The sequence below is a fragment of the Anabas testudineus genome, chromosome 16 (genome assembly GCF_900324465.2).
Source record: "Anabas testudineus chromosome 16, fAnaTes1.2, whole genome shotgun sequence".
In the NCBI taxonomy this organism is placed as follows: Eukaryota; Metazoa; Chordata; class Actinopteri; order Anabantiformes; family Anabantidae; genus Anabas; species Anabas testudineus.
Genome location: NC_046625.1, coordinates 14,488,641 through 14,502,204, shown reverse-complemented (window position 1 = coordinate 14,502,204; position 13,564 = coordinate 14,488,641). Strand labels below are relative to the sequence as shown.

General features: G+C 40.3%; 2 protein-coding genes across 6 annotated transcripts; both read left to right on the top strand.

The window, feature by feature from the left end:
* Positions 1-1,196: 1,196 nt before the first annotated feature.
* Positions 1,197-8,511, top strand: wdtc1 (WD and tetratricopeptide repeats 1). 5 transcript variants are annotated; one of them, XM_026369905.1, is made up of 16 exons: positions 1,197-1,355; positions 1,876-2,014; positions 2,171-2,254; positions 2,465-2,511; positions 2,941-3,052; positions 3,655-3,842; positions 3,965-4,147; positions 4,290-4,384; positions 4,532-4,647; positions 4,735-4,804; positions 4,908-5,001; positions 5,099-5,266; positions 5,361-5,596; positions 5,773-5,938; positions 6,635-6,827; positions 6,929-8,511. In XM_026369905.1, exons 2-16 carry the CDS (start codon positions 1,949-1,951, stop codon positions 7,124-7,126), a joined length of 2,016 nt encoding a protein of 671 aa, XP_026225690.1. In that variant the 5' UTR covers positions 1,197-1,355; positions 1,876-1,948; the 3' UTR covers positions 7,127-8,511. The 5 variants fall into 5 exon arrangements, with proteins under 5 accessions (XP_026225690.1, XP_026225688.1, XP_026225686.1 ...); XM_026369903.1 differs by having other exon boundaries at positions 1,198-1,355; positions 1,964-2,014; positions 4,905-5,001; positions 5,770-5,938; XM_026369901.1 differs by having other exon boundaries at positions 1,198-1,355; positions 5,770-5,938.
* A 752-nt stretch (positions 8,512-9,263) lies between these two features.
* LOC113170407 (transmembrane protein 222-like) lies at positions 9,264-13,440 on the top strand. Its single transcript, XM_026372493.1, has 6 exons — positions 9,264-9,412; positions 9,663-9,747; positions 9,954-9,985; positions 10,101-10,197; positions 10,282-10,412; positions 12,638-13,440. The coding sequence occupies exons 1-6, from the start codon at positions 9,294-9,296 to the stop codon at positions 12,723-12,725; spliced, it is 552 nt and encodes a 183-aa protein (XP_026228278.1). The 5' UTR covers positions 9,264-9,293; the 3' UTR covers positions 12,726-13,440.
* Positions 13,441-13,564: the final 124 nt, after the last annotated feature.

The following is a 13,564-nucleotide window of genomic DNA, read 5'->3' as shown; positions in this document are numbered from 1 at the left end:
CAGTATTTTATTGTAGAACAGACATATTACAGGGAAACAGACAACAGGGACTAATTTGGAAACATATTTTAATTAGTTACACACCAGAAATGATCCCTCTGGCTTGATGTAAACACTTCTGCTTTTCTCTTTTAGTGAAGTTGTTGCTTCACACCAAACAGAACAGCTTTGGGTGACAAAACTGAAAACACCCCAAATGCTGATGTTTGCTATAGGAAGTTGGGACATAAATTAGATGTGTAATACTCAACCCCAACCTTCCTGTGACACTGAGGCTGCAATTTAGGATTTTTTATGGTCATCAATTATTTTTTTTTGCTAGCAACTTGCAACTTCTAGTGTGTTATCTTAAATAAGATACATGCACAATAATTCATAAATTAATAGGATTAGATAAGATAAGATAACACTTTATTGATGAGGTGCTGATTGACATAAAACCAGATATTTTCTTAAATCATTTTTTTTCTTCTTCTTTTATTTGGTATTCACCCTGTGAACTGCAATAAGCAAAGGCATTTGGTCACAAAAAGATCTGTCTAAAATGTTATTGTGTATGCATTACATCTGTTGCCTAAGGTGGCACTACCTTTCATTCACAACAGTATCTTTAGCATTAGTTATATATCTTTTCTTCAAATAAGATAAAAGAAACAAAGAATCACACTAAAGGAGGTATATGCTGGAACAGTTGCACAGAAGTAAACAAACCAGGTTGAACATTTCTCCGTAGAACATGTTCACTTGTTCCATTTGTATTCACAATTGGCTTTGTGTTGATGCTTGTTCATTACTGTCATGGCCTCTTGATCTCAAGAAAATTAAATCACTTTAGAAACAAATTTTCAAAGCAAACATTGAGAATATGAAGATATTAGTCTGGGCATGTTCAAAAGTATTTAATATGTATGTTTGTCACTTTTTTTAAATTCTCTGTTAGTAAATACACAAACATAATTAGGAATGGCTTGTTCTGATTCTACTGATACATGTTATTATTTGGCAGTCCATGTAAAATTCTCCACCAGTGCAACAAGGAGCCTGCTCTACTATTGTGTTGTAATTCAGCACAGTTTATTCTAGTGATGTGTTTTTTTTTTTTTCCTAAGCTGCCACTTGAGCCACCTCACGTCGTGAGAACGCTTTTATTCTGAAACAAACACTGACCGGAAGTGTTCCGTCTGTGTTTGCACCAGGCGGAACAAAGTTGCGTGATACGTTCTGTGGTAGGAGGGTTGTGTTCAAGTTGGAGAAGGCATTAGCCAGAATTCTGTCAACAAACTCACAGAGTGTGATTTATCACGTTTACTAAATGGACATTTCGTGACAGAAGACTTTTTAGTCCATTGAAAGCGGTGAGATATCTTTAGTAGTCGTAGGTGATAATGAAAATGTTGCAAATGTTAACGTTACACGAAGTGGACGGTTTGTTTAGCTAGCAAGATCACGCAAATACGCTAACGCCAGCTACTTGGTCAACGACAGGTCTCTTAAAGGCCCGATGCATAGATGGCTAGCGTGTCTGGTAGGAGAACATCAGGTTCACGTAGAAATAATTGTCACTGTTTTGCTAAGCAGTCCGCCGATAACAATAATGACAGAGCTCCACAGCTAATATTAGCTAGCTAGCTTATGCCTTGTTGGTGTTTGTTAGCACTGTCTTTGGTAATAGAATAAGCAGACTAGACCAAATGACATTATGTGTTAATGTTTCATCTGTTTTAAATGAAACCCGAATGAGTGAATAATTAAAATGCCTGCTGACAAACCTGTGCATACTCTTGCTCTGTAACTGGTACCTAAACAACGCAATATCACTGCCCCCTTGTTAAGTATGTATCCTATCCTGTGTTAATGTTTTTACTATTTTTACAGCTTATTTTCAACAAAAAAAAAAAAAGTATCATGAGTATCTGAGTTCTCATCCCTGGAACCCAGACCCTAATTTATGTTTTGTGGTCAGGCCATGACTACTGTCAACATCACCAGAGATATTCTGCACAGGCAGATACAGGTGAGTAAACAAATGCTTGAGTATCTACTCAGCTCAGCGAACAGGCAATGCTTCACATGTATACATTAATTTTGTGTAGATTTGCCTCCGTCGTGAGTAGTATTCATCACTTCTTATATTTAGAAATCTGATGAAGACTTTGATTCATGTTTTCAGGACAAGAGAGCATCAAGCTTTCAAAGGTTCTACCATGTAACTGACCCGTTCATCAAGAGACTTGGACTGGAGGCCGAGCTTCAGGTCAGTGCTGACGTGTGTGTGTGTGTGTGTGTGTGTGTGTGTGTGTGTGTGTGTGTGTGTGTGTGTGTGTGTGTGTGTGTGTGTGTGTGTTTGTGTTTTTGTTTTTGTAGATGAGGACTGTTGGGCTGTGATGAAGAGAGGGACACTCAAAATGCTGTTGAGTGGATTATTGTGTCGTCTTCTTACAGTTTATACTCTCCATTTTGACAGGGCCATACTGGCTGTGTCAACTGTTTGGAGTGGAATGAACGAGGAGAGTAAGTCTTCAGAGCATCAAATTTCACCCATGTAATTGTAATCTCTGACCTATGTCAGACATCTTATTCTTAGATATGTTGTACCCACTGTATCTAAACTAACGGTCTATTATTGATGCAATATACTGTGTGTCATAATTAAATGACTAGCTTTTCTATTAATAATTTAGGTTTGAATGTTGCTATACTGTTGCTAATTGTATAAATAATGTCATCTATCACTACTGTTGGATATGTATACTTCCAGATGTTGATCTACAACAATATTTGCCTCAAACTTGACACCTCCAGATGAAGAAGGATTTTCTTTAAATTGCCAAAAATTAAAAGCACCTGTCATTGGATATCTTAATATGTTGGAGTTATTTGCAAAGAACCTTCACAAATGTTGCTTCACTTGTTTGTCCTGGTGATTCTTTTTATACTTAGTCTGCTGGCCTCAGGTTCAGATGATCAACATGCCATCATCTGGGATCCATTCAGACATAAGAAGCTTACTACTATGCACACAGGTCATGCAGCAAATATATTCTCTGTAAAGGTAAGAAGGACTGAGTAGAGGATGGATAAATTGAAATAAGATGGGAAAGAGGGCTCAAATGTTGTACAATAACTGTGTTAAACAGTAGTAAATCAGTCATGATGTGATTGTGATATCATCATTGTATTGTTTTTAACCATGTTAAGTCTTAAGTCAACATTTTGTGACACAATTAAGATTTTGAATGTCATACACAAATGTTCTGTCCCACCTCATGCTTTCTTTAGTCTGGCAAATATTCAATCTGCTGCACAATTACACCTCATACATTAGGTGGCACTGTTGGCCTATTATTGATTGGCATATTGTTTGGTGATAAACCATCTTTGCACATACTGTGTGAAAGCTGTTCAAGACACAGATTTAATGCACTTTTCACAAATATATACCACTGGACCTTCACCCTCACAGGTTGGGAATGAGTGTAAATACTGGACAGAAATTGTTACTGTAACAGTATGTGGGGGGGAAGACTAGAGCAACTAAAAAGACTTAATTACATAGCATTATACCAGGAATATAAATTGATTTGTTGCCCCATAGACACCTAAGTAACACTTTACTTGTACTCATAGATCTGGTTTGTTTGTCTGTTCATACAGTTCCTCCCTCACTCTGGGGACAGAATATTGGTAACAGGTGCAGCTGACACAAAGGTCCACGTGCATGACCTGACTGTGAAGGAAACCATCCATATGTTTTCTGATCATACCAACAGAGTTAAGCGCATTGCCACTGCACCCATGTGGCCTAACACGTTCTGGAGTGCTGCAGAGGATGGCATTATCAGGTTAGAACCCAGGGATTAAAAAAAATATATTGCCATCACCTTGTTTTATTCAACACTGTCAAAAGACATTTTATGCCAAAGTTTTCTACAGTTCATATACTAACTTTCTCCCTGTGTAACAGACAATATGACTTGCGGGAGAGCAGTAAACGTTCAGAAGTGCTAATCGACTTGACAGAGTTTTGTGGTCAGCTAGTTGAGGCTAAGTGTCTAGCTATCAACCCACGGGACAACAACTACCTAGCAGTGGGAGCCAATGGTCCCTTTGTACGCCTCTATGACATCAGGATGATTCACAATTACAGGTTGGTTCCATTTTCTTTTATATTATTCTGCGGCAAGGATTATTCGACAGCTATTCAAATGTGTTGTGTTTTTTATTCCTTAACTGGAAAAGTCACATCCTTGCCTAGAATGTCGACCAGGAGTTCTTGTTTCTTTACACAGGAAATCTTTGATTCAGAGCACATCAGCAGCTGTTCACACATTCTGTGACAGGCAGAAGCCGATCCCAGATGGAGCAGGGCAGTATTATGTTGCAGGTAAATAGACTGAATTGTCTGGTATCAAATGTATTTAACGGGTACATTTGCCTTCTAATTATATAGTAATGATGTAAGGAACTGTGCAGGTCACCAGAAAGTGGAGAATGTGGTTTGTTTTTATCACCTTCTGTCTAAATGCTCCAGGGCACCTTCCAGTGAAACTCCCAGACTACAATAACCGCCTAAGGGTTCTGGTGGCCACCTATGTCACCTTCAGTCCAGATGGCACCGAGTTGCTTGTTAACATGGGTGGGGAACAGGTAAAGCTTCTTTAACAAAGATAGACAAGCGGAATTTCAAGTTTGTGCTCTAATGTTGTAATGTAACGTATTTCTTTATGGTTCCAGGTGTATTTGTTTGACTTAACATTTAAACAGAGGCCATACACATTCTTGATCCCAAAAATGTCATCAACAGGTAAGAGTGTGCAGTCTGGATGAATAGGGCCTCACAGAGGTACATACCAGTGTGGTGCCCAGAAATGCATCAGTTGTTTCTGAAACTTCGTTTTTTTCAGGAGATGTGCAGAATGGAAAGACGACAAATGGGGTCTCGAATGGAATTCACTTGCCAAACAGCCATATTCGCTTTGCTGGAACAAAGATGTGCACAAGGTAGTTAACTCTTCATATTGACTCACTGCTTTATCACAGAGTTTGAGTACCGTACACAGACTTGAGTCATGTTTTTCCCTTTTCTCTTTTGTTTTAGTTCTGAGCTCCCTCCTCACTTGGAAAAAATAAAGCAACAAGCTAATGACGCATTTGCCCGGCAGCAGTGGACTCAGGCCATCCAGCTATATAGCTTAGGTATTCATCGGGCCAGCTGTAATGCCATGCTCTATGGGAACCGGGCTGCAGCCTATATGAAACGCAAGTGGTAGGACTCATTGTCAGTAGAGAGCAATCATTTTCATGAATGATGTGAAAGGAGTTATTAAGAGTTCATGTTCATCTTTATCTATGATTTGCAGGGATGGAGACCATTATGATGCTCTCAGGGACTGTCTGAAGGCTCTGACACTAAACCCCGGCCACCTGAAAGCACACTTCAGACTTGCGCGGTGTCTGTTTGAGCTAAAGTATGTGGCTGAGGCTCTGGAGTGTTTGGATGATTTCAAGGGAAAGTTTCCAGAGCAGGCACACAGTAGTGCCTGTGATGCCTTAGATAAAGACATTAAGGCTGCTCTCTTCTCCAAAACAGAATCAGGTATGAAAGAGTGAAATGACATTCAGTAGCTCTTATTTGTTAAAAAAGTATTTACATACACAGCTGGATTCTGAAATATACATGCAAAGCACATAGCCCCCTTTAGTAAGTAGAACATTTTCACCGGGTCTGAATGATTCAGTGATAACTAGTTTAAATTCTGTTTTCTATAGCAGAAGATAAGAAGGCCAACAGCTCTATTCGATTCCACTCCTTCAGTCAGAAGGAGTCCATCCCTGAAGATGAATTAGTCCTGAGAGAGCGCAGCTTTGACTACAAGCACAGATACTGCGGTCACTGCAACACTACCACTGACATCAAAGAGGCCAACTTCTTTGGAAGGTAGAGCTCACTCTGTTTGCACAAAACCTCACTAGAGGGCAGTCTCAGGCTTCATAATTTAAGCCAGGAAACAATTAATGTACAGCAGAAAATATGTAGACCAAAATCCTACCACGGAAAATTGGTTTCATTCATACTTGTAGGCTCGAGGTACTGTTACTCTAGAAGGTTTTATGAATGGACAAGAGTCCAACTTTTCTTTACTTCCAATCGAAAGTGTGAGTTGCAATTTACTTGTATTTCATTGTTTAGTGAGTCAAAACGTTGATAAACTTATCATAGCATAAAAAGCCATATAAACTTATATGTACCAAACTGGTCCACCCAGTTTTTCAGTGGTCTGAAAGAAGCAACTAAGTTAAGCTGAGTTGTCTAATGTCTAAAAATGTACACATTACTGCTGCCCAATAACAAGAGTACACGAGACAAAGCAAGACTAGCCCCTCATCTGGTTTCTCATCACAATATCCACTGCGAGAATCAAATTAAAATGACTAAAACCTCTGGAATGTTATACAGTACACACAATGCAACTGAACATTGTATACCAGATTGCCCTGCTGAGTTACCTTTCACACCAGAACTGGGAAAACCCCATTTACACACCTATACAGTGAACTGAACAAGTGTTTCCAATTCTCTGTAAACTGGTGATGGCTTGTCAGGCAGGTCTGAACAGTTTTCTTTTATCTACAGCAAAGGCCAGTACATTGTCAGTGGCTCAGACGATGGGTCCTTCTTTATCTGGGAAAAGGAGACAACTAATCTGGTGAGGATCCTGCAGGGAGATGAGTCCATAGTCAACTGCCTTCAGCCCCACCCCAGCTACTGCTTCCTTGCTACTAGTGGTATTGACCCTGTGGTTCGATTATGGAACCCCAGACCGGAGGTAAACAGCTGATTATGAGTTTTATCTGATTAAAAACATTTTGTTATAATTTTACCTACTTAAAGTTTTTTGTTTGACCCGTCTACTTTCCCATAATACAGACAGACAGCGAGAATGGACGAGTGGTGGAGGACATGGAGGGTGCTGCTCAGGCGAACCAGCGGCGTATGAATGCTGACCCACTGGAGGTTATGCTGCTTAACATGGGCTATCGCATCACAGGCCTGCGTGGCGTCGGCCCTGATGGATCAGATGATGAAGACAGCTCAGAGGGACAAGTACAATGTCGGCCAAGCTAAACAAACTGTCAGCCATCCTGTAGAATGGATGTAGGAAGCTAAGCACTCTCCCAGCTCCTGTTTGAATCTAGATTTGCCCCCCTCTGTCTGACAGAAACATTGAGTGAATGTCATGTCACATCTCTGCACTATGCATCACCCTCCCCTGTCCTAAGAGAGGACTGGTGGAGGCCACATTGGGACTTTGTGGAGAGGAATTCACAGAGGGTAGTGACAACACCCATCTTGCCACCCGTCAAAGCGCCAACAACACCTCAGCCTCTCTTTCTCCACCCTGTTGGCCATGGGACACCTTTGAGGAGAGCACCTTCCACGTCAATCCCCCATTTTCTCATGCAGAAGGAGGAGTACAGCACTTATCCCTCCTCAGGTTTATGTTGGAGAGATGCACAGCACATAGAAGGAGAAGCCTGCCGTTGGGCTACTTATTTTCAGGTCGGTGAGGCCGCACAGTCACAGTGTCCTCCATGGAGGATCGGATCACAGACTACAAGACGGTGCTTTGTTGCATCCTGTCTGCTCTACAGCTGGAGCTAAGAGTCACAGTGCCCGCTCATCTCAGAAAGGCTGCACACCCAAGTTACTCTGAGTTTGACTTGATCACACTTTCAGTTGGTTAGAGGAAGCCTAGAATTAGTTGTCACTCTCCAAGTTTTAAAGTTGAAGGTGTTGCTCTAATGAAATGTATTTACAAGCTTTGTTTAGTTTATAACTGTCAGAACAAAGAAGTGGTTTCCTCTGCCAAAGGTTGTCATCTGTCATTTCAGCAGCCAAGGATAAATTTATGTTTTCTGTGTTTCATTGAAACATAATTTTGGCATGCAGTACTCCTTTTGGTAAAGAGGTTTTTACTACAACAGATTGTTGACATATGAAAAAGGAACATTTCTTTAAAATCTTTCTAATACAACTTTCATTTTAAAGTGAGTCCCGTTGATTCCAAATGTTGTTTGGCATGAAATGTCAGTGTGAAACTTCTATTGGTTATAAGTGGGACACAGATGCTAATTTGTGGTATAAACCAACTGAGCGTTATTTGGTGGTAATGGGGTTTCTGCATACTAGCTGCATAGCTCTAGCACTAGTCCTCTGCTGCAGTCTTCAGTCCTGCTTGCATGAGGCTTCTTTGACCCATAGTTATGAGCAAAAAAGGACACAGAGCCATCCCATCTGTTGCTCAGAGAACTGGTCATTTGGTCTTTTTTGCCCTTAAACAGGGTGAATGTTAAGAAATGGATCCTCAACAAACTGCAACACTAGGCTTCCATGTGTTTTCTCATGAATTTGAGATACTGCTTTTCTTTGAGGACTCCTCTAATAACCTTGTTGCAAACAAGGACAAAATGAATAAAATTATTGAACGCCTTGTTATGGGTATCATCTTGCTTTTGTTCTCTCATTAGACTGGTAAGACTGATGATGAATAGTTTCTCCTCTTAGTGGAACAGTCACACAGCAGTACTGACCCAGCACTAACTGGGTTGGATGAAGATGTGCTGTAGATGAGGCTACGCTATGAACTCTCTCGTACGCTGTTCATTCATCAGTGTCTGCTGCTCTACACTCTGCTTTTGCTGACTATTAGGCAGCAAATGTTGGCACAGTGCATCAAGAGCATGAATAGTTAGGGGAGTATCTCATGCCCCACATAACGCGTGATAATGAGGTGACCCAGCTTTAGGAGTAGTGGAGGTTACAGTGATAAAGCTCATGGCAGACTGTCTGTGTGGCTGCCAAACAGGGCTGAGAAAGAAAAAAGTAGTAGAGCTACATATACTTAGGATTTAAATAAAAGTGCAAGAGTACTAGCCTGAAAAGTACTCCAGTTTAAGCAGAAGGACCACCTCCAAAGTTTTACTCAAGTAGAAGTAAAGGTTTGTGTTGTAAGTTGTAATAAAGTAGGAAAGGATTCTGCTCAGTGTGTATTTTAAACAGTATTCACGTTGATGCTAGTGGTAACATGATATATAAGTATAGTCCAGACTTATTTGACAAAGTCTCAAGGGTGGAATTGTGAAAAAGAAAATGTGTTGTACTTTAAAATAGTAATAACAATAAAAGGTCAAAGGAAGCCCTCATGAACGGTGTTGCGTTCACTGACCGACCGCTCATCCACGACTGCGCGCTTCCGCTTTCACGTCACCATCATCTGTCACTGCAGGCAGTGATGGCGGAGGCGGACGATACCGACATGATGGTGAACTACCACGGTGATTTCTTAAAAAGCGACAGAAAAAGCAGCCGCTACCCTTACTGCGTCGTGTGGACACCTATTCCTATTTTATCGTAAGAAGCTAACGCATACTGCTTCCATGATCGTGCTAGCTTAGCGTTAGCCGTGGCAGCTTGTCGCTCTAGATTATTTCGCATGCTGTCATTTTACAAACGTCACTTGAAATAAAGCACATTCGCTATTTGTGAAGTGAAGTGACACTTGCCTATTTGCTTTTACGTGCATTGTATGCAATGCATGATTCTGTTACATAACCGTGCATTAATTTGAATGGTGCGTTTCGATGTGTTGTGCATCCTGCAGGTGGGTTCTCCCGTTTATCGGGCACATGGGTATATGCACCTCATCTGGAGTCATACGAGATTTTGCAGGGTCATACTTTGTCTCGGTGAGTATTGCTTTTGAACCATAAGCAGGTTACCTCATGTAATGATTCGTTAATGTGTAAAGGTTCTGCAGAGTCCATAAGTTGTGGCCTCCAGAGTCTTCAAGCTGCACATAGTCCTCTTCATCCTTCATTTATGGCATTAATAAATATAAATCAGCTGTTTTCAGTTGAGTTCACTTGTATGATTCATTAATGTTCTTCTCCAGGAGGACAACATGGGCTTTGGTAGACCAACAAAGTAAGTTCATTAATGAAATGATGAACATTTTATCGTCATAGGATTTCAACAAGTAGTTCACACCAGATCAAACATTCAAATTAATACATCGATTGACTGTTTTCTAATATTGCAGGTATTGGAAACTTGATGTGGACAAAGTCTGTGGCAATGGAGCTGCTACATGGGACAAAGCAGTGCATGATGCATCTGAGGAATACAAATGTAGGCCGGTAAGATAATACTCAGGATTATAATAAGCACATTTGCACATGATCATTCATATAGTAATAATGGCTTTTTGTGTTTTGTCGAAGCACAATCTGTGTTTTGACAACTGCCATTCCCACGTCGCCATGGCCCTCAACCTCATGCGCTACGACAACAGCACGTCTTGGAACATGGTGAATCTGTGCACGTTGTCTCTCATTCATGGAAAACATGTGAGGTGAGTGTTTAAGTCTATAAAACCAAAGTTCTACCCTGTGTCCAACTGGTTCTTGATCTTCCAGTTCTCAGTGATCACAAATGTGGTTCATCCATGTTTATCCACCAGGCCGGAAAGCAAATATTTTACAAAATACATGGAGATGATTTGGATTTTAAGCATCACAGTCGTTTTTATGTTGTTGTTGTTGTTGTTGTTCTTCTTCTTCTTCTTCTTCATGGTATTTTATGGCGGTTGGTAAACGACGAACTAGTGCATCACTGCCACCAACTAGAAGAGAGTGTGAATCAGGAATCTGACTAATCTTTTGCTCCATCCATCTAACCTTACATGAATAAAATAATATATAACATATTTTCTTTATAAGGTTTGTTCTCCTCAGATGTTGAAACAATAACCCCATCTATCCATTTAGAACTGCAACAAATGACTTACATCATATGTTTTCTGTAAGTTTGCTGTCAGCTCCCTCCTCTCAGCCACACACTTTGGGCAGTAGAGCATAACATGCTCCAAGACCTCTTCTTGACCACAAAATTAGCAATTTCCAGTTTAATGTTCCTACTTTCCTTTGAATTGTATACAGCTGTCTTCCCATTCTCTCTTGCATTCATCTGTCCACCATGCTACGATCTTCCTTTTAAGTTTCCTCCGAATCTAAACTCCAATCCTGATGATGTACTGTGTGTATTTTATTTGGTGTGTATTGAAGTCTCCACTCCAAATAAAGTCTGCACAGACTTTAAAGGTTTACTATTCTGACACAACCTTCTCTATAGATCCATATCTGTCCCTTGGCTTAAAACTATATCAAATGCTCTGTTTAACAAATATCATGCAACCTCCTCCATTATACTCTTCTCTGTTTTCCCAAATGCTTTCATAACATTTAATCACTGAATCTAATCTTGATTCAAGTCAGGTTTCTTAAATGCAGATTACATCAGATTTCGTTTTAAATCTTTAATAAATCCTTTAAACCTCTGAACTTCTGGAGCTTACGCTCACATATTCTGAAGTCTGTTCTTAACTTGCTTCCAAGATATGTCCTTTACATTCAGCAATGTGTATGCTCCCTTTACTTTAATTCTTTATTTTCTCTATCTATCTTCAGTTTAACTTGGTCTGTGCAGCTTATCACATAAGAAGTTAGTCATTGTTATTACATTGCTGAATCTGTGCCTCCCTCTTCCTGATGCTACACTGTGCTGGCCTCTGCAGTTACAGCATTTAGGCTCCACATTTTTCATTTGTGTGGTCACCTCCACGCTCGGACGTCTCTTTCCTGCTTACAAGCCACAGCTGCATGCCCTCATCTGTGGCATTTGGAGCAGCATAAATGGTGTGGAATTTACCCCCTCACTGGAAAACTCATACAACCGATTATACATACTGATTCTTATTATAATATTGACAATTCACTCTCCACTTGCCTCCTTAATTTGAAGTTTAAGTTAATCCAAATCAGTCATCAGCCCATTTTTATGACACATCACTTTACAGTGTCCAGACATATGACATGGCGTTTACTCTTTACTTGGACCCTTTGCGCACGAAAGAAACAAACATCTAGCAGGACGAAAAAGAGAGAAGATAGTAAGCATGACAAAGGAGAAATTCTTTCTCCAGGAGAATGCACTAGACATAATTAGAGTGTAGACAGAACTGAAAATAGTAGAGTTAGCAGTGGAAGAATGTGGTCCCTTACAATTCTGGGCCAACACACCTGAAACATCTTAATAAACATCTCCATGGTCTTTAAAATGGCTCTGCTGCTGTTTGCTTGTATTAAGAGACATATGGCCCAGAGAACCCCCCTCATTACTCTCTGCTGACCCACATAGACAATGCTGGCGTCACACCTTGTGCTGCCTGTGCACATACAGTACATTACTGCAGCACAGGAGTCGTTTAGACCAAAGGGGAGTCTTGTAATTCATCATTGACTGCAGCGCGCCCCTCTGTGCCACCACTGGAGGTCACCTATCTGCTGGGGCTCCCTGTGCTGTCCAGGTGGAAAGGACAGTAGGACGGAGGCTAGGGCGCAGCCATAGGGGGAGAGAGTGGAGCTGTGGGCCTTTGGGAGTGCATTGATTGGACTGTGTGACACCTAAACACACCTCACATGTCCTTGTCTGTTCAAAATACACTGGAGACTTGCACACTTACAATATCCAGGTGCTGATAATTACTCTAACACACGTTATCCTCTTTCTATCCTTCAGCTGGGCAGCATTCCTCAAGACCTGGCTACCCTTCCTCATGCTCAGCGGAGTCCTCGCCACGTTCATCCTCACATTCAACCTACAGTAATGGAACGAGCATTGCAGTGGATGAACGATAGACTTTATACATTGTCCCTGTCAGATACATTGTTCTTTTCGCTAGGAGGGAAATTAAGGAGACAGTCTAGCTGTTTGTGGGTAGTTACATTTCCTTTTTTGTTACTTGTGTACTTATGAATTACTACAGAGTGTAAGTTACAATATCTACAAAACATCTTTTCAAAAATACCCTAGCTGCTTTTCACATAGCGGGTTCTGTGTTGATTATTTTATCACTAAGAGCACAGTGAAGGAGGATTACACTACAGCTCTAGCTTCCAGTCATGTATTTTTAATGAATGCCAACAATGAATGTGTTTCTAGACTGGCTAATGTACATTTCGGTGATAAATCACTGCAAAATGGACCACAATTTTTTTTGCAAGTATTCATTAATCATTTGAAAGATATGAAATGCTACCAAAGATAGAATGATGTAGGACCCACGTGGGAAAAATGGTGATATTGTCCTTTAAAAATCCTCTTTTCCTCTGGTGTGTAAAGACAAATGTGTGACCTTTTTTTTTTCCAACATTATTTTATTTTCTCCGTACAGATATTGAATGCTTTGAAATCATGCATCCTCGTGCATGTTACTCTACAAAAGTATACTATCTATGAGCAATACTACTACATTTTGATGTGTTATTTATTTTGATTGGTTTTAAAGCTGTGTACCTGAATAAATATTATTTATTGTTTTATATCTGTATTGCCAGCTCAATATGCCTCTTTATGTAACTTAATTGTGTATACAATGTATATTATGTATACAAAGCAGCTGTGTGGGTCACAGGCTGTGGATGCCCTATTCATCCTCTGTACCTT